At 37.7% G+C, this 20,493-nt stretch overlaps 1 protein-coding gene and 1 pseudogene across 3 annotated transcripts in view; one reads left to right on the forward strand and one right to left on the reverse strand.

Moving 5' to 3' along the window:
* The window catches only part of NBAS (NBAS subunit of NRZ tethering complex), a 258,704-nt gene that overhangs the window by 215,728 nt on the left and 22,483 nt on the right, over positions 1 to 20,493 (reverse strand). For all 3 annotated transcript variants that reach the window (XM_036224652.1, XM_016144790.2, XM_016144791.2), the window contains 8 exons: positions 19,407 to 19,461; positions 17,877 to 17,913; positions 17,066 to 17,143; positions 16,672 to 16,719; positions 13,318 to 13,361; positions 6,750 to 6,883; positions 4,644 to 4,777; positions 3,125 to 3,223 (listed from right to left, as the gene is read on the reverse strand). In XM_036224652.1, the coding sequence (XP_036080545.1) occupies positions 3,125 to 3,223; positions 4,644 to 4,777; positions 6,750 to 6,883; positions 13,318 to 13,361; positions 16,672 to 16,719; positions 17,066 to 17,143; positions 17,877 to 17,913; positions 19,407 to 19,461 (629 nt within the window). The remainder of the gene's footprint in view (positions 1 to 3,124; positions 3,224 to 4,643; positions 4,778 to 6,749; positions 6,884 to 13,317; positions 13,362 to 16,671; positions 16,720 to 17,065; positions 17,144 to 17,876; positions 17,914 to 19,406; positions 19,462 to 20,493) is intronic.
* LOC118605671 lies at positions 18,138 to 18,256 on the forward strand (annotated as a pseudogene).

Below are 20,493 nucleotides of genomic sequence, written 5' to 3' on the forward strand. Positions count from 1 at the left end.
GGGAAATTTGGAATAAAACCTTTAAAAATTCTGTATACTGCTGAAAGCAATATCATTTACAAATATGTACACAAATAAGTCTTGAGTTTGAACTCAGCCCACACCGAGTGCCCTCGTGAATACATGATCCCCCACACAGAGCACACACTCCTGGAGAGCAGGTGCTCCCTCTGAATCTCCGCCCCCAAGCACCGTGCCACCTGGACCAAAAGTCTAGTATTGCCTCTCCAAGAATGCAGAGTAGGTAAGAGATTCCTCTTAGCTGAAACCAGGGCACAATGTAAGCCCGAATTAACAGAACGAAGAGAACACTAAGAACCAAAAAGAGAAGGCGAGAGAGTGCTAAGGGGTGGCTGTCAGAGGGGGGTCAGGACTGGAATATAAGAGTCTGGGAAGACCAAAATACATTCATTAGGCCGTGAGTTAAGATACAGGGGGAAAAAAACAAAAAACAAAAAACCCATCAAATTCAGAAAATCCATAGAGCTTATCCCAAAGCTTCTCAATTAATTTTTGTTTTATATTACCCATTTTACCACCTCGATTTCTCTTCCTCAACAGTGCTCACGGCATCAGGCAAAACAATAAATTTCATAAAACCTTGAGTTTGTATATTTGCAATTTATCCCAGCTCCACTCAGGCTGATTTATTTCACATTTATAAAATCCTTGTGGATGCCAAATACCAGGCTCACATTACAAGAGTAACCAAAAATAAATAAAAATGTGATGAATATTTCAGCATCTTTCATTTAAAAAAACACACACACACACATACAATGGAAAATATAAACAACCTGGCAACATTTTTGTCATGCACGACGGGGCGCTTACACATACTCCTTGCTTTATAACAATTCCCATTCAGAAACTGTAGCGCAGTCATCCATCTCCAGCTGACTGCCACCAAGCGCTGTGCATGATGCAGAAGCCAGGAGAGGGCCCCCTTCTGTGGCTTGATAACATAAACTCCAAAATTTCTATTTAGAGACTGTGCCCCACAAAACACCTTCGGTTTGCTTAGATCCTGGGCCAAAAACTGAAAGTCTTAAGAATAATAAATGTAATCTGATTTATGACAAGTCATTATCATGTAATAACTAGTGTATGATCATTTCAAGCCTATGGTCCCAAGTAAACCCCACTTACCCTCCTGAAATACTACCAGGAAAAAAAAAAATCGAATATTGAGTTTTGTAATAAATCAAGACAATGGAGTCAGTGTGAAATAAATGAAACAAATGAAAACAGCAAAGGATTAAGATTAAAATACACTTCTTTTAAAAGGGACAAGAAAAATGAAACAGAAAAGCAGGGGATGGAGAAGAATATGAAACAGAAGAAAAAAGAAACAATTTTTCTCCGCCACTTGGGAAATTAGGATTACTTATCCAAGCGGCCCGAAGGGAGAGGGAATAAGACCTCTTATGCTAGATGATGTGACTGTTAAAAGATGGACACTACACATTCTTTGTCTGCAAGTATCTGACATTCTAATGGGAGATACAGGATTTACACAGCAAAACAGAAAAAAAAAATTTATATATATATATAAATATATATAAATATATATTTATATATATATATATATATATATATAAAAGTACATAAGCAGTGTCCAAAATGTGCACAGACATGGAATAGCAATTCTATGAAAGAAAAAGTATAGGCCCAGGCTGCCTGTGGCCTGAACCAGAACATTATCATCCATGAGTCACCAGCCTCCAGTAGCTCCCAACTGAGTCAACATTCCTCAAAGCATACCTGATCGACCACATCTCCTCAGCTCGAACATCTGAGTTCCCTGAAGAACAAGCTGCCATTGAATGCTCCCAATTATGACTTCCAGCCATCTTCCCAGCATTCTACCTCCCACCTGACCATCACCTGTCCTCACCTCCCACACCTGCCCTCCAGCATCAGCGAAGCTAACACCACCTGCGATTTCCCAAAAATCCACTGTAGCTGCCTTCCTCTTGTCATTGTTCACACTCATTTTGTCTGGAACGCCCACCATGCTCAGATCATAACCATTCTCCGAAGCAATGGTTAACCATTCTGCAAGTGCCACCTGCCAAACTTCCCTGATCCTTCAAGGAAGGAATATCTCCCTTACCTGGATCTCCGCATTGCTCCATCTGTACCCTTTTAAGGTCCTCACTCCTCTCTAGCTTGCATCCAGTTTACACACACACACACACACACACACACACACACACACACACACACTATACACACACATATTTAAACAGAGAAAAGTGTATTAGACATTGGATATGTACATTAGATACAAATATATGCATATCTATAACATATGTATATATATTATTTCCCACTTAAGAATTTGAGACCTCAGCTATGTCCCAAATAAAATAAAAGTCTATTATCAATTCAGACCTATGATTGAACAGCATACAAAACTTGTATACATTTTCAATCAAAAAGTCTTAAGTACACTGAGAATCAGAAAGTTTAAGGACTTGCAAAGAGACACAGAGTAGGTCTCAAAATTCAGAACTCAAGCTAGGTTTGTCTGGCTCACAATTCGATATTCTTCCCATTTAGAGAACCAAAAAGCTTGGTCAACTTATAAAAGATGTATAAACGTTATTCTTGAATAACAAAATTAAAGGGAAGAAATTGCTGGATGTAGAAGATGCCCAGTTTCAAGTAACCCTCAAACGACATGGTAAATACAGAGAGCAACGGCACACATGAAGACTAGACCTTATCCACAGGAAGCAACCGTGCAACGATCAATGCGGCCCTACTTACGAGAAAGGAAAGAGGGAATCGGCAATGTCTTCTGTGCGCGGGCACTTTATACACAGTAAGAGTTCTCTCGGCAATGGTAAGACTTAGGGATTATACCCATTTCAGATGTGGAGAGTAAAAAGAAATTCCACAGTGAACATTCTCAGTGCCCCACCTGGCTCGGAGCCCAGGCAGCTGCACGGATGAGCAGGAATGTTCAGAAGATGACTAAACAATATCAGAGATATTTAAGATAACTATGCACAAGAGGAGAAAATGAAGACAAAATGAGAATCGGAATGGACGATCTCTTCTCTATAAAATCGTGCCAACATTTCCACCCCATACTCCTCCAAACATGGCGGCTCACCTGTAGCCAGGATGGTAGACGGCTGTGTTGATCCCATGAGCATAATGGCTACCAAAGTTGAAGCAGTGACTCTCTCGATAGCTCTGATTTGTTCCAACACTAAATTGAAGGTCAAAAAGAAACAATAAATACCTTTAAACCACAGTAAGATCACTAACTACCCACTAACATGTCTTTAACTTAAAAAACTGATAATGCCAAATACTGCTGAGGATGTAAAACGACCGGAACTCTGAGACATTACAGTGAGAATGTGAATGATATGCAAACTTTAGAAAAAAGTCTAGCAGCTTCTTATAAAAATAAACTATACTCTATAACTCAGCATTCCACTCAAAGATACCGACCCGACAGAAATGGAAATATATATCCCTAAAGACCTATACAAGAATGATCCTAGAGCTCCAAACCAGAAACTCAGAAGTCCATCGATAAATGAAGGATAAATCACGGAATGGACAGAATGTTGGTGACCCCGCCCCTAGCCATGGATTGAATGTTTGCATCCTCCCCAAAACTCATACGTTACAACTCTAATGCTAACATGAGGGTGTCAGGAGGCGGGGTCTTTGGGAGGTGATGTGGTCATAAAGACAGAGCCCTCACGAATGGGCTCAGTGCCCTAATAAGGCCGGAGGGCTCGCTCTCTCCACCAGGTGGGGACATAAGGGGGGGTCTGCGAGGCAGAAGAGGGTTCTCACCGGAAGCCACCAACCTGGCGCCCTGAACTCAGACTTCCGGCCACCAGAACTGTGAGAAACACACTTCTGTTGCTGATAAACCACAGTTCATGGTATTTTGTTCTAGAAACCCACACTGAGACATGTGAGATAGTCAAACAAGGAAATACTAATCAGCAATAAAATGGAATAAACTACTGGTACACATCAAAACATGGCTGAATCTCAAAGCATGCTGAATGAAAAAAGACACAGACAAAATAGTACACAGCGAGAGTCTGTTAATGTGAGTTACTACAGCCGGCAAAACTAATCTATGAGAGAAAAGTATAAACAGCAGTTGCTCTGGGGGTGAGCAACAGAGATTTGCCAGAAAGGGACCTGAGGGGACTTTCTAGCATGACGGCATGGCTCTGCATCTTCAGAGGTTTACACAACTGTATGCATTTGAACACACTGGCTGGCACACTTAAAATCTATGCATTCCGTTGTATGAAAATTTTATATCGAAAGAAAGAAAACTATAACCAGGTATTGAACTTTAATTAATGATATGCATGCTAAAGTAGCTGGGTCCTAACTCTGAAATTCATTTAAAAATAAGACTGATTAATGGCTGGACAGAGGGATGGATAGAAACGTGACATAGCAAGTTTAGTAAAATGTTAACAGAATTTAAATCAAGGTAAAAGAGTTTTCATTTCACAATTTTTTCAACCTTCCTAATATATTGGCAATGTTTCATAATAAAATTCTGTGGAAAAAAAAAAAATCTGACACCAAACCGGAGGAACAAACATTATTTCAAATAGGTCTTCCTAAATGAAGTAGGTGATTACCTTACGAGGTAACTCCTAAGTTCTCCTCGGTAATTGATGACTAAGAGTTCCGCAGACCACTGTGCACTTGCTTTATACTCTAAAAATATCAGCCCGGCAATGGCATAGCTCAAATCACCAGCTAAATTAGATGCCTGTAGAAGAGGGAGAAATTAAAGTTACTAAAAGACGTTAACATACATATAACTGAAAGACATGAGATCTTGGCCTTGAACCTCACATTCTAACTGAGACAACCCCAGAACTGATCTGCATACTGAAAAATCATGCAAATCAGCATGCCTAGAACCGAAGTGTAGACCAGCTCTCCACGCCATAAGCTGGAACCACAGCAGCTTCTCAGAAGGAGGCATTCACCTAGATAAGTGAATTTATGTCCGGACTGTAAGTCCATTGCAAAAAGAAAAAGAAAAAAAAAAGTAATGCCACCATTCAGCCAGAATTCAGATATAAGCCTTCAAATGTTGATTTCTGCTGCCAGCAGTAACCTATGCTAAAAAAGAAAAAGTCTCCAGTTACTTTCCATTTCCGATCAGCACTTAAACAAAAGGATACTTAAAAACACTTACTCCAAGCCACACTTTTTCCATCAACTAAGTATCACGTTATATTGCTAAGGACCTGACGGCATGTGAACCTTGGGAAGTACACATAATAAAGTTGATTATTCTGAATGGTTACTCATTACGAGAACTATGCAGTAAAATACTGTGGTCACATATGGCTACTGAACTCCTGATACATGGCCAGCCCAAACTGAGGTATACCGTAAATATAAAAAGACACGATATTTCAAAAAAAAAAAAAAAAAACTGTACCAAAGAAAGTAAAATATCTCATTAATAATTTTTACATTGATTACATGTTGAAATATTTAGGATTTATTGAAATAAAATATATTAAATAAATATCACCTGTTTCTCTCAATTATTCTTAATGTGACCACGAAAAAATTTAAAATTATGTGTGTCATCATGTACATAGTTTTTCTGTCATATTTCTATCACACAGTGCTGATCTAGCATACAGTAACACAAGCATCTTAGTTTGGTTGCCCAGGACTTCTGTAATAAGAGCCCAACATACTTTTTCAAGTTTTTCCACTCATTATATCTGAATAAAAAAATCATTAGAATCAGCAGAAAAACTTTATTAAGTTTTTAATCGATAAGTGGTGACAGAAAGAACTAACTTTGGGTGGTGGTCACACAATGCAATACATATACGACATACTGGTGAACTGCACACTTATTGGATTCTGTTGATCAATGTCACCCCAATAATTTTTAATTTAAAGAAATCGAGGGGGGGGTTTAATTGGCTGAAAAAAACATCTATACTCAAAGGCCACACAGATGAATTAAAACAGAATTTCTGGGGGTGGAACCTGGGCAATCCAGTTAATATATTTTGTTTTTGTTTTTCTGTTCTTTATAAAGCTTCCCAGGTTATTCTAAGATGTAGCCCAATTAGAACCACTGTTCTACCTGGCCCTGTACCTCGTCCGCTTGAGGAAAAAGGATGCAAAGTGAAAAGCACTGGATTCCTGAAAGAGACACTTATTTAACTTGACTGCCTCGGAAAAGGTCATTTTACTCACTCTCAATTCCAGTTTTCTAAACCGTAAAATGAGAATAATATCTACTGAAGCTACTCAAAGGCTTACTGTGAATATTAAATAAAAATGCACTAAATCAAAGTCGTTAATAAAGTATAAAGCACTATACAAATACAAGTTATTACGGCCGTTAGGTTTTTTCTTCAGTCTCTGTTCAGGGTAACAGATTTTAACTCTTCTCAAAGCTGTTCCTGCGGGGACAGCCCACTGACTTTCTTTACCTCACAGGAACTGTGTAACAGTTTCCAGCATCTCTGCTTAGTACTTACTACCACGTTTTAGTAACGGTGGATTACATCTGGAAGCTGCACTACAAAATACAAAGAATAAATCACTTCGTGTACAGATATCCAACTAGGTTCTTCAGTTCACGACTTATTGTTCGGATTTGTATTTATATTTCCCCTCTCTCCACATCCATTCCCTCGAGTACGTAGTCATAGAAGGCTCTCAAACAAGGATGTTATCAGTTGAAGGCACGTACGTACCGGGACAATAACAAAGAGTTCACTTCCCATGAGGTCGAACACCCTCACAGTCCCGGTGCTTTCTGCACAGGCCAGCAGGGTACAGTCATAACTCCACGCCACGCGCCTCCACTGAGGTTTGGGGTCTTTGGGAACTAGAATGAAAAGAGAGGAAGTGCTTTTAGCAACATGTTAGAAAGACAGCTAGCACCTACAGTTACTGCAACTAAAGTGAGAATTCGACTATATTACATCACCTCCTAACGATCTCTACCGCTTCGGCTCAGTAGAAAAGAACAGTCCCCAGCAATCACTTCAAAGTAAGAGTAGGGAAATATAAACCAAAGCCAACCCTGCCCACTCCCTTGAGAAGCAGAGCCTACTGATGCCTAAGCATGCGCAAGTGAGGTAATGGCTCAGGAATAATATACCTCAAAATGCTTATGAAATTAAGAGGTCAAAAGCATAGAGAATGGGCATAACATAATTCCAATCCAATGAGTTCACCTCCTCTAAAGCAAAAACTGAAAATTTCAACTGAGAGCTTTTACATGTATCAAATTTAGATGCCACGGAAATAGAAAGGATTATATTAGAATATACATGCACAAAATATGATATATATATTAGGCAGGTGAATCAAGAACTGTTCTGAGTCAATCACACGATTATAAGATTATATACAGAAAAGCAATCATAATAATGACTGATTTCCCATCAAAACCAAACAATGAATGACATCTTTAAGGAGCTGAAAGTGGGGGGAAGGTCAACCTAGAATTCTATACCCAGAGAAAATATTTTACAAAAATGAAGACAAAATCAAAGATGGCTTCAAACAAGAATTGACAGAATTTGTTATCAAGAGACTTTCATTACCAGAAATGTTTAATAAGTTTTTCAAGTTAAAGCAAACTCTGTCAAATGGAAAGTCAGTTTCACACAAAGAAATAGAGTGATAGAACAGAAAAAAGATGTTAACGTAAATACATTTGTCTTTGTTTTGCAAATTCTTAAAAAGTTACTTGACAAAAAATAACATATCATAAGGGTTTAACATATGTAAAATAACGGATAGAAACACAAAAGAATAGGAGTGAATGGAGGTATACTGTGTAATAACTTTTAAACGCACATTATAAACCCTAGAGCAAATGCCGAAAGGAAACAGACAAGAAAAACAACAGCGAATAGCAAGGTAAAATTAAACCAAGCCAGACCAATAATTGCAGTGAATGTAAATGTTCTAAACTCTCCAATTAAATGACAAAAATTGTCAGACTGAAAAAAAAAGCAAGATCTGGTTATTTGCTTTCAATGAGTGATTTACATTAAATACAAATACACAGATTAAATGCAAAAGGAGAAGAAAGGTATGTCATGCAAATACCAATCATTAACAAAGTTAGTGACCACATTAAAATTAAAAAAAATAGACTCTATGACAGGAGTATTACTGGATATAAAAAGGGACATTTCATCAGGGCAAAGAAGCCCATTTCAACAAGACGACCAAATAATACATGTATATACCTAAAAATTAGAGCTTCTAAATACACACAGACTGACAGAACTAATGGATAAAATAAATACACAATTATAACTGGAAATTTCAACCCACCTCTCCCTGTAATTGATAGAACAGAGAGAAAAATCAATAAAGATAAAATTCTGAACAGTTCTAAGGCCCAACTCAATAGAACAGACATTTATAAAACACTATACACAATAACTGCACCATACCCAAAAATCGAATTATTTTAAATTCTTTTAATAAAATTATTTTCAAAGAACTGGTTCATGAAGACAAACCATGCACTGGGCCATAATCAAGACTCGATAAATGTAAAAGATTAAAACCATGTTATATATGTTCTCTGACCACTACAGAATTAGATATCAACAAAAAGATGCTTATATTAGAAGAAACTTAAATACTTACATAAGAAAAGTTTAAGAATTAATGACCTAAATGTCTATTTTTCATCTAGAGAAAAAAAGCGAATTAAACCTAGTAAGCAGAAGGAAAGAAACATAAAAGCAAAAATCAAAGCAAACAAAAAAGGAATCAAAACCTAAATTTTTCTTATTGAAGAGTAAATTAATAATACTCTGGCCTGACTGCTCAAGAGAAAAGAAAGAGAACACAAACCACCACTATCAAGAACGAGAGATGAAACATGAGCACACATCTGGCAGACGGCAGACGGCAAAAGGACAAAAAGGAAACATTCTGAACAACTTCGAGCCAATCTAGCCCATAACTTAGAGGAAAACTCCACACGCACAAAAACAAAACCTGAAGCAAGAGGAAAGTAAAATTTTAAAACACTTTCTATTTTAAATTTTTAATCAGGAATTAAAAACGTCTTTAAAAAGAAAATTCACGGGGGAATTCTACTGAACATTTAAGAAACAAGTAATTCAAATTCTACACAAACTTTCGCTAAAATGAAAAAAACACTTCCAACTCAGATTTTGAGACCAGCATTACTCCAGCACCAAACCAGAAAGGCATTAAAAAAAATCTACAGGCCAATATCGCCATGACACCGAGGCAGAGATCTGGCACCTGCGCTCCACGGTTATCTGCACAAAGGCCTAATGACGGCTCTTCCCACCTTGCTTCAAAATCCTGGTGCTTCAAACAGTCTATGCTTCCCAACCTTTCTCACATCCAGACACAGAGACAATCATGTCTGCATGGCACCTAATGGTAAATGAATGAGCTTGCTGCAAACTGGAGGCCACCAGTCTGAGCCGGGCTGTCACAGGGCTCCGGGGCCATGGGAGGGCTGACGGGGCCTCGGCAAGCTGACCACGGGCGAGCTGCAGCTCAGCATCAGGCAGCGCTGGTTCACGGTATCTCAAAATCAGAAATGAGGAAAATCTCTCGATTGACACAGTACAGCTTTAAAAAAGTCTAATTCCATATTCAAGTTTTAGGCCACTCTTCAAGATAGAGAAAACTGAATTACTCTTTATGGGCTGGCAAACAGAGCCAAAACAAGTTGCAATCCACACTGAAAACATTCTCAAATGGCATTCATTTTATAAAACAATAATTGAAAAATATCAAAGTGGAACCAAATAGCTCCTATTTCTGTTTGCAGACTCTGCAATATGCAGTTTCGAAAATGCATTAACAACAATCTGGCTGCATTTCTCCAGGCATACACATGAAATATCATCTGGCATATGCGAGTTATTCCCATAAAGATGAAGCAGATAATAAGCAAATGATCATTACCTCACATTATATGAAATGGAAAGAAGCTATTAATGTAGCATTAAGGTCATAAATTCACACATTCGGAAGTCAACAAAATAAAACATTAGTTCTCAAAGCCTTATTATCTTATCCATGCTGCCACATTAACTATACACACTAAAACCTAACAAATACTGCAATCTGTGTGAAATACGGAGGGGTTAAGCTTGCCGCTTTCATGTTAACTTGTAGATTTCTCATTACTTACTGTCCAAGAGCAGGTGTCTAATGGCAAAGCTCAAAGGCTCCTGCGTGTCTGAACCTGGGCATTCATTCTCGGCCTGCTTCCCAGAAGCCCACAGAAGGCGCCCCGAGCCCTTACCCAACACGTGGGCAGCGCTGGGAAAAAGGCAACTGAATATCTTCGAATTGTTCTTCCAGGAACTTTTTGATCCTTATATGTTATTTAACCCAGGTCTGGTCTACTTAAACAGTGGTGAAAAAACTATAAAAAGGAAATTCAGGAAATGCTAGAGCCCTGAGCTTTAGAAACACAAACACTACTCCTCTTCGATTATTCACAAAAGGGTACTAAGCAAACAGGACTTCTTATCTCCACGTTCCGTTCATGGTATGTACACACATTTGCGTACATTAGGAATAAAAAACAAATAACATGACAATTACCCATATGTTTATATGTGAATAACAAACGAAATATTGTGTGTGTGTATACAAATTCCCAAAATTAACACAGGAAATAGGCAAATATACTTTACTCATACATTCATTCACAAAAATCACATTAATAGCTCTCGAGTGCCAATACCTAGGTGATAGGACCAAAACTTGTGTGCCTACTAAGTATCAGACACCATGCTAGGCACTAAGAATAAAAAAGAAAGTTGAGTGAAACAACAGCCCTACCTTCAAAAGAATTTACAGTCTAAAGAAGAATCAGACGAGCAAATCGACAATTTAAAAAGGGAAGTAGATTAGGTCAAATGTGTGACAAAGGTACAAGTAAGTCCTGGAGAAACATTAAAATGTACAAATGGCAGCGAAGAGGGCAGGGAGGAAAGGGCTCCCAAAGTATAGCTGGTGCCCGAACTAAACTCTGCAGGACTAATTCGGAGCTTCTAGGAAAAAGGAAGTACCTGGACCAAGGCCTGAAAGCGTGACGGGGATGGAAAACCGCAGACTGCTCCATACTAGGACAAAGGACACATGGCGGGGACCTCACTGTGAAAGGTCTTGTGTCCTGACTTACAAAATCTAAACTGTATTTTATAGTCAATGGTGGACGAACAATTGAAAGCTTACAGGCAGAATCATACCAGCAGTACTAGGACCAGCAGTTGCTTTATGTCTCTTAAGTACTTACAAGGTGTCACACATCATGCTAAGGGCTTTACATGTATTAGCTCACACAACTTTTGCACAACCCAATCTATAAAATGAGACCCATGTTACAGATGATTGAGGCTCAGAGAGGTAAAGTAACTTGTCCAAGATTACCTGGGTAGAAAGGGAGGGAGCTGTATCTGAGGGGTAACCTGATAGAATTCTCTTTTAAGAACAATCAGTCTGGCAAACAATGCAAAGTGCAGACTGGAGAAGGGCATACAGAAGCAAAGCTTGTCGGGAGAATGTTGCAAGGAATCAAGCAAGAAATGTTAAGAGCCTGAACTAGGACTGCGAGGGCTGAAGTGCAGAAGCCGGAGGCAAGAGCCATTTCAACAGATTCGCAAGGCCTGGAAAAGTTAAAGGTGATGCTTCTCCATTGTGTCACTCAGTACAGTTGCAATGAAGCTGCTCTCTTTCCTGAGGAGCTACAAACCTGACATCTAGGCAGCTTGTATCTCATTCCTCACTGCATACATACACAGTGCTCAGGACTGTGCTAGTTTAATAAATATGTGTTACAGACAGAAGGAAGGGATAGAAGAAAAAGCAGAGAAAATGCCTGGACTTGGTACAGACCAGGGCACCACTGGCCATCCGGGGAACAAAGCAGGAGGGACCTGGTAAGGGGAGAGCAGTGTACACAAATATGTGGGAAGTTTTGCATTTGCTTCTAAGTCACAATATACACCACGTGTAACGATAATTCCACTTGAACTACCACTCCCTTATCCACCAGTATATGCAGAATTGTTTAGGAACAATGATTCCGACATACTAATAAATATCACCATTCATATGGGAACTCAAAACACTTTTAAAACATTTGATTTTTAATCTCGATATGTGAGGATGGCCAAGAATGAAAAAAGTAGAAGGAAACTGGCCCCAGGCCACTAAACATGCATTTGACAAGGAGCTGAAGACCAGCGTGTGTATCCATGGGGAGTCTGGGAAATGGTCTGTATGTCCGCCACTTTGCAGATCTCAAAACTATCATTGCCTCCCTTCTCCATGCTCCCTTTTGCTGTCAAATATTTATTTTATCTTATGCTGCTCTAAGATAAAATACGTATATATCAGAATCTTCCAATTAAATGAGAAGATACATATAAAGCACTAAATACAGTGCCCAGCACACAGGACACTACAAATGTTTGTCACCCTCACAATGACCAGGATCATCATCATGATTCCTACAACTACTACCCTGTTAAACCACCACTGGGTCAGACAGAACTGCAGGTAATAGATGCATTTACCTAATAGCGACCTCTTGATTATCTTCCACCTGTAAGCTCCCAGCTACCTTTTCATACACTGCTGTGCAGATCAAAACACTCTCCACGTCTCCAACCTTCTACTCAATCATAAAGATGCTTTCCAGAAGTCATTTTTTCCTCAACAATGTCATCTCCCACTCCTCGTTAAAAACTCTCACTCTACTCTGTATCTATATTTTTATTTCATCAGATTTGTCAAAGTTTATAATCATGTAAAGTTGAGTGTATGAGGTAAGGGAAGAGGCCTGTTTGCTCACAATCACACACCTGGCACCCAAGAAAACATTTCATAAATATAAGGTCATTCAGTATATTTTTAGTAACTATATCAAAGAATGATCAAATCCCAGATGTTTTTAATATCTGTATCTGACCAACTCTTGACTTACAGCTAAAAATTTCTGTACTGAATTCAAAATAAAATACTATAGGCACTTACAAATACTTTCTCATGAAACTGGCTTAGACTTTTTTAAAAAGGTTCAATTTCAAACTTCTCTAAAATGCACATCTTAAAGCAAAATGTTTAAGGCAGTTAGAGAAATCAGTTAAGATTTTTAAAATTATTTTAATAGTGATGATGATACTGGTTAACAAATATTTATCTAATATCTATTCTGGTTTTCAAGAAATACTATAAATTATTGCAGATTTCAAGTTTTCATTTTTTATATGTTTTGGAACCTCTTACCTTGACATTTCCCAATAATAGATGTAAAATCATCTTTTGCAGACCTGCAAAATACATACAAAATTAAGACAACAGTTTGACAACTACGATATTGTGTACTGCTGTAAAACACCACATATCCTATAGACTAGACAACTTCTCTATGCAACGCTAAATCATCCCTTCTCTTACAGAGATGGTTTTGTACCTCAAATAAGACCCTTTCATTAGTGACATTTTCTTCCAACATTTCTTTTTCATCAAAAAACAAAGCTACAACAGGGAATAAAGTGATATAAGTATGTGTAAGTTTAAGCATGATCTTTTTTTAATACAACAGAGATGCCTGGCCCCATCTCCAAGGGTCTTGAGTTAATAAATCTGAGATGGAACCCAAGCAAAAATATTTTTTAAAGCTCTTCAGATTGATCACTTAAGATACTTAAACAAATTTAAGGTGGGGTGTCTTATATTAACATGTCATTAGCCTGTCCCTTATTTTAATGCTTTCTGTTGGGTTCTGTGATGGTTTCTAATTAGTTCCCTTATTTATAACAGTCCTTAATCATAAGAAATTATCACTCCACTATTTAGAAAAGAGGAAACACATATAGCCACTTATAATCCATAATTACTGCAAAATTACAAATTAGAGTAGCAATTCATGACAAGTCATTTGGGGTTGTTCATTTGGGTTTTTTTTTTTTTATCCATGGGCAGCCCTACATACAAGCAAGTTAAATGTGCCATATTAGAGCACATGCGAGTCATCTGCCACTCACTACAAAAATGAAGTTGGGGAACAGCAGGAAAGACAGAGCCGCTTCTAAAAGCTAAATCGTGTTTAAAGCTTTTTTTCCCTTAAAAACCATATATAACTACTACCTAATATCAAATAATGACCCCAGACGCTAGAATTCTCTTTTGTATTTTAACCCAATCAACAAATATTTCTTGGATATTGAATACAAATTACTGAGCCAATTGTGCATTGTATGTGGTCTTCACTGAGGGAAAAAAGACACATATGGAAGAGAGAACAGATGTCTTAAAAATTCAGGGACAGATACTTGTCCCAGGGTTTACTTTTGGAATCCACCTAACCCTTTTTCTGTGCTGACCACTCTACCATCTTTGCTCAAGGACACTTCCATTCAGGTCACTGTCAAGTGTATGTGTCTAGATTCATTCAACAAAAGCAACCGAGTGCCAGCTCTAAGCTCGTCAGTGGGCTATGCCCTGTAACACCCTCCCAGCGCCTGCTTTCCCTGTCCTATTTGCAAACACCCCATTTATTCATCATCTGTAAACTAAGCATCTGTTATGTTCCAGTGAATATAAAGTATTAAAAGAAAAAGGCAGTCCCTGCCTCCAAGGAACGCACAGTCTAAGTGGGACTGCAGACTCCACACCCCCACGCACACTAGGTTTTAGGTGCATGGCACACCCTGGACTTGTGCAAAGCAGGGCCCTAAATTACTGTGGGACACCTGCATGTCAACATACAAGCATAAATGGTCGAAAGGTAGTATAGCTTTGTGGTCCAAAGCCAGGCTGATTTCAAATTCTTGGGCAAATTATTTAATCATATAGTGCTTGCCTCTGTATTAGGGGAAAAGGGCTGTATCTACCTTATAGGGCTTCTGCGAGGATTAAATGAGTTAACACATGTTAGCATTATCTTAAGTATAATAGAGAAATGTGTTGATTATTAGAGGAGCATAAAGAATTGACTCCTAACCAATAGAGGAAATGGGGGGTCCATAAGCAGTATGGGGTACATTCCTGAAAGGCTTCCTGGTGGAGTCAACTTCTCACCACACAAGGACATGAGTCTTTATACTAACATTATGAAGCTTTTGCAAATTCCAGACCAGCTGAATAAGACCATCGGGAGCATCACTTCCATCGCCCAGACATCTTCTCTCACTACTTAATATCAAATGCGTGAGTGCATTCCTTAACAGATGGATACACATCCAAATTTTATAAGTATTGTTTTATAAAACACTCTAACAATCCAGTAGATCATTTTATAAAAGCAAATAATTTTTATTCCTTTCATTAAAATTTTTATTAGCGAGTTCCATTAAACCCTTGGTCAAACTCTCCTTCACAGGCCTAAATATCAATTTCATACCCCCATGCACGCCCTGAGCCTAACACTTCAAATCGTTTCACTAATGTTCTCATTTTACAGGGAAAAGATGGAAATAAATTTTGCCTATTCGGTGTTGTTCACAAAGAAGTCACACCATGAACACATTTCTCAAAAAGAGACATTTCACATTAATGCAATAAATGGAATAGGAAATGCTAGCCCATTCCTATAAAATAAGTTCAAATACCATGCAAACCTGATGCTTAATGACGCTGTTACAAAAAAGAGAAACCTGCCTATTAAAGCCATGCCAAATTAGATAGTTTTGAAAGGCTGTCATTATTGCCAATCATTTCCACCCCAATAGTCTTAAGAGAAACAATGGATCTCCCCATCTGAAGTCTATGCTTCAATGAGAGCAAACCCTTTACCTACTACCCATAAAGTTGAGGTGCTCAATTCTGTTTGGATAAATGGAGGGAAAAAAGAAACTTCCAACAAAAAGCTAAACCCAGTGTGATGACTGAAATCTCATTTACACTATAGTCTAGAATAATGAAGTAGCAGAAAAATCTTTTGACTGGTTACCTAGGCACCCGGGAATTTCTGCATCGTTGCTTATTCTTTGAAAACTAAGAGTTAGGCCTTGCCTGGAGACAGGAGTAGCCCCCAGTTTTAGAGGGGCCACACGTGCCGACTGCTGTTGCTGATTTCCCAAAGAATGAACTCGTTTTCCTGAGTTAGTTGCCATAGTTTTACATCTTTTGCAACTGACGCATTACTTAAAAATAAAGTATCTGGAAAGCCCAGCCTGGAGAAGTCTTACAGATGTGTATGCAATGCCACTGTCTCAAGAGGACAGAGGATGTCGCTGGTCCGAAGACATAAATAAACTTGGTTTTTGGTAAACCCAGAGTCCGACCACAGCTTTATGCCAACAGAGTAAAGCGGCCCCTACTTTTTTCTACCTTCCTGAGCATCTGCTCAGCTGACTTCACGACAGTCAAATAAGAGTGAGTTCTGGAAGACACGCGTCATCTGAGAAAGCAAAATTTCTGAAGAGAAAGAGAGATCTGGGGAAATGGAAAGACAAACATGCTACTCTGAGAAAGTATCCCTCATCCTTTAATTGGTAAAATTGGTGTCTGACACCTCGCAAAACTATGTGAGTCAACGGTAAAATCCCTTTAAATATGCCCCTTTAAAAATCTTAGTTCCCATCAATCAAGTAAAATGTTTCTCAAAGGAAATGTGTAATGACCATTAACAGTTACCTGATCTCCACACACTGATCTTGAACAGCAGCCAGAAGCTTGCCATTGCTGTCACAGGGGAGGAAGAGGAAAAAAAAAAATGCTTTATGAATATTTGTAGCATCTTCCACACAGATGGGATTATTTTAAGAAGTTAAAATCATTTTAAAATTTTTCACATGCTTTAATTATCCACCTTCTGACCTAAGAATTAGATTAGTATATAGGCACGGAAGCATAAAAATGATTCAATACAGCTTAAATTAACATTTAAACAACACTAATCATGTGTCTCAAAGGAAATTTATATATAATAAAAAGACTCAGCCATAAGGACCCCAAAATTAATGTCCGTAATGAAAGCTAAATGCTAATCCAGGTAGAGACACATTATACGAATTTTATATATCCTTACCTTGCAAGGGCCATATGCCAGTTTATCTGTTTGTTAACCAAGCGAACCAGTCCATCAGGGAGCAAAAAAGGTGCAGGGCTGAAACCACAACATATTAGCTAACTTAAAATCTAATCATGAAAACCACACACGCGCGCGCGCGCGCACACACACACACACACACACAGCAAGAGCAGAATACATTGGAGCTGCTTCTAAAGAAGAACCAAAGGTCTCTTTCATAAAACTACATTATCTCTGGGGCTATTAAGAGTAGATGTCCACAAGAAAAAGCTATCCATAAACAATTCTATAAAATATATATAAATAAAACATATCTAAATTCCTACCTAAAAGCTGAATTATATCCTTTGTCAGAATAATCATTTCTTTGTTCCTTTTAGGGCTCAAAATTAGGACTGTGCCTGAAAATACTTATCACTCAAAAGAGTATAAAAGTACCCTACATAAAGAACCTTCTCTGACGCACAGCAACTGGATATCAGCCCCGAGAGGTGATATAACAATAAGAACAAAAAGGTTTTTTGTTTTTTAAAAGATATGCAAGCTACGGATCCATCATGTGGACATTCAAGATAAGGATGAGAATGCTCACCAGAGAAAGCAGTTGTCATAAGATCTTTTTGACGACTAAGTGAATAAAAATTACCCTAAATCTACTAGGATATCCTGCCGCAGTATGCCAAATGTTTGAAATGTGTTATAAACTGAGTTCACCTGAATGTCAGCATCTATATCACAATTCAATTCTGAAAACATGTGGATATTGTTTGTCTTTGATGCTCACAGTTTCTCGGAATTAAAAACTCACCTGTACCAGATGTATTGGCGTAAAAATAACAAACGATCTGTAATAAAAATGGCAAAGTCAAATATGAATCAGCTGTTCTTTAGAAATCATTTTTCAAATTAAATTCACTGATAAATTTACTTATAAGATATTTTTTGCATTAAAAATGTGTATATTCAAAATTGTGAAAGAGACTTAAGATGCAAATTTCATCAAAGGGGCTTTAAAGAAAATCATGGAGTAGAAATCATAGTAATCATCCTTTAGAACAGAAGTATTTTTATCTATAGCCATGCTATCCTGAACAAGTCTGATCCCATCTGATCTTGGAAGTTAAGCAGGCTCAGATCTGGTTAGTAATTGGCTGGGATACCACCTAGGAAGACCAGGTGCTGTAGGCATAAAAAAAAAAAAAATCTAAGTATTTTAATAAAAATTAAGATATCATTTTACACTTTATAGCAAAGATTAAATAATACTATCTAAAAATGGAGAAGTCCACGGTAAACAAAATCTCTAACACTATTGACAATGTTTTATATGATCCCATTTAAAACACGTGTGTGTGAACATATGTACCCAGTTAGATGTATATCACTAGAAGGTCTAAAGGATAACAGATGATCTCTGGGTGGCGAAATGAGGAATAACATCATTTTCTATATTCTCTGAATTTTCTACAATAAATTTGATTACCTGTGTATATTTTCTAAATTTTCAAAGTTTCAAAGCATTTGTAATAATGAAAATTGAATGTGCTAATGCTTCTTATATCAGAAGATAAAATTATAATTTCAAGTACTCAACTCCTTTGAATCTGAATCTTCTCTTTAAAAGTAGCTCAAATTTACCAGTATAACAAGGACAGGCTTTGGGGCCGGAAAGACATGCGGTCAAATTTCAAATGAATGATCTTGGTCAAGTTTCCTCACCTAAAAACAGGAACTCACAACAGCACCTACCTTGCTGGTCTGGGAAGGGTTTTACATCAATTAATATAAAGTCCTCACAGCACCAGCTCAATGTAGAATGTGGCTAGTGCCTGATACTTCCTCATCCTATGAGCTCAAATGTACTCTGTGAGGAGTTAATGAATTCCCTGGTTAATCAAATTTGTTATTGACCAGATGTACCTGAAACATCATGTAAACCACTTAAAAGAGCCTGTCACTCTCTTTTCATCAACATCCATACTTTCTGAAACTCTGATTGGATTTGATTTTCTTCATTTCTTATAGAGTATATCCATAATGATTAAACTCAGGCCATACCTTAGCTCTAAGCTGCATGAAAAAATGTGTGTGTACATATGTATATACACATGGATGTATGTATGTACACATCATACATACAATTAAAATATAGACATATATAAAATTAAACTTGGGTAACATGTATGCTCTGCTTTTATCACGCTCTCTATATTAGAAGTCCAAAGAACTTTAAAATCTCTAAACTTTCTAAAATAGCACAGTTATAAATAAAACAGAGAGGGGGGATTATCTGCTAACTGTATCATTATATGTAGAAAAGTAAATAAGCTGTATTTACCTCTAATTGCTTTTGTGATGATAAAAGACTCATCATGTTTTCGGTTGCCTCTAGGCTACAATTGAAAAAAGAAAACTTATATTTGAGAATGTCCTGGTAATCTTTACGCAATATGTAAAGTTCTATTTCTTTGCTAATACTCCGAATACTAGACACAAGTTAACAGTATTTAAAAACTACTTATAAAAAGAAACAAGTAGAGGCAGAACTAGGAAAAGAGGAAGTAAAAGTGAGCATAAGGGAGTTACAGGTATTTGTGAAGATGAGGTTTGCAGAGGAGAACAAGGGTTGAGGCTGGAAACTTTAAAGCCAGGACACCAGTCCAAACAGAAGAGAAGTCACAGGCAAAGACCACACTGGTCGCAGTTCAGCTCAGTTGGGTGGGCTGCAGAGGCCTAAAACAAAGTTTTGCTTGCAGGAAAAGGGGTCATGTAGATTCATAAACTCATGTCTTAAGGCAAATGTATTGAATGTTGTATAACCATAGAGAAAATGCTACTAACACACACACTGATATACAAGTGCTACATTAAATAGTTCCTTAAGTATAGAGTAAACACTGTGTACCCCAAACGCTAGGCACTACAAAAGAGTAAGATGTACTAATGCCCTGTTCAGAAAGAAACATACAGTTAAGTGCAGACACATATGGCTCAAAAACACAGAAAAGTTATTTCACAAAACAAACGTGGGTTGATCATCTGCTTCTAGGAGCCCGTAGTTCAACAGCTGAAATCAACATAACCAAAAAAAAAGTGCCATGACTTTTCAATGTAAGTTGATGCTAGGCTTAGTTGTTAAATCGATTTAGTTAAGCATTCTACAACATTACCGTAATTAACCAGAAAGTGCTAATGAGTGGAAACATTCTTATCCAACTAGCAGCAGCAACCGCTTCCTGGCTGCCTAACCCCACCAAATACACTGTTTAAAACAAACAGAAACTAAAATACTTGAAAAACAAAATTATGTGCGGATCTCTGCCAGCCTACAAAACACATTATTCAAGACAAGCAGAAACTGCAGTGGGAAGGAAGTTAAAGAAAAACCACCAACTTTACAGGAGAATGAACAAGAGAATGAGTTG

The sequence above is a fragment of the Rousettus aegyptiacus genome, unplaced genomic scaffold (assembly GCF_014176215.1).
Source record: "Rousettus aegyptiacus isolate mRouAeg1 unplaced genomic scaffold, mRouAeg1.p scaffold_m13_p_7, whole genome shotgun sequence".
NCBI lineage: Eukaryota > Metazoa > Chordata > Mammalia > Chiroptera > Pteropodidae > Rousettus > Rousettus aegyptiacus.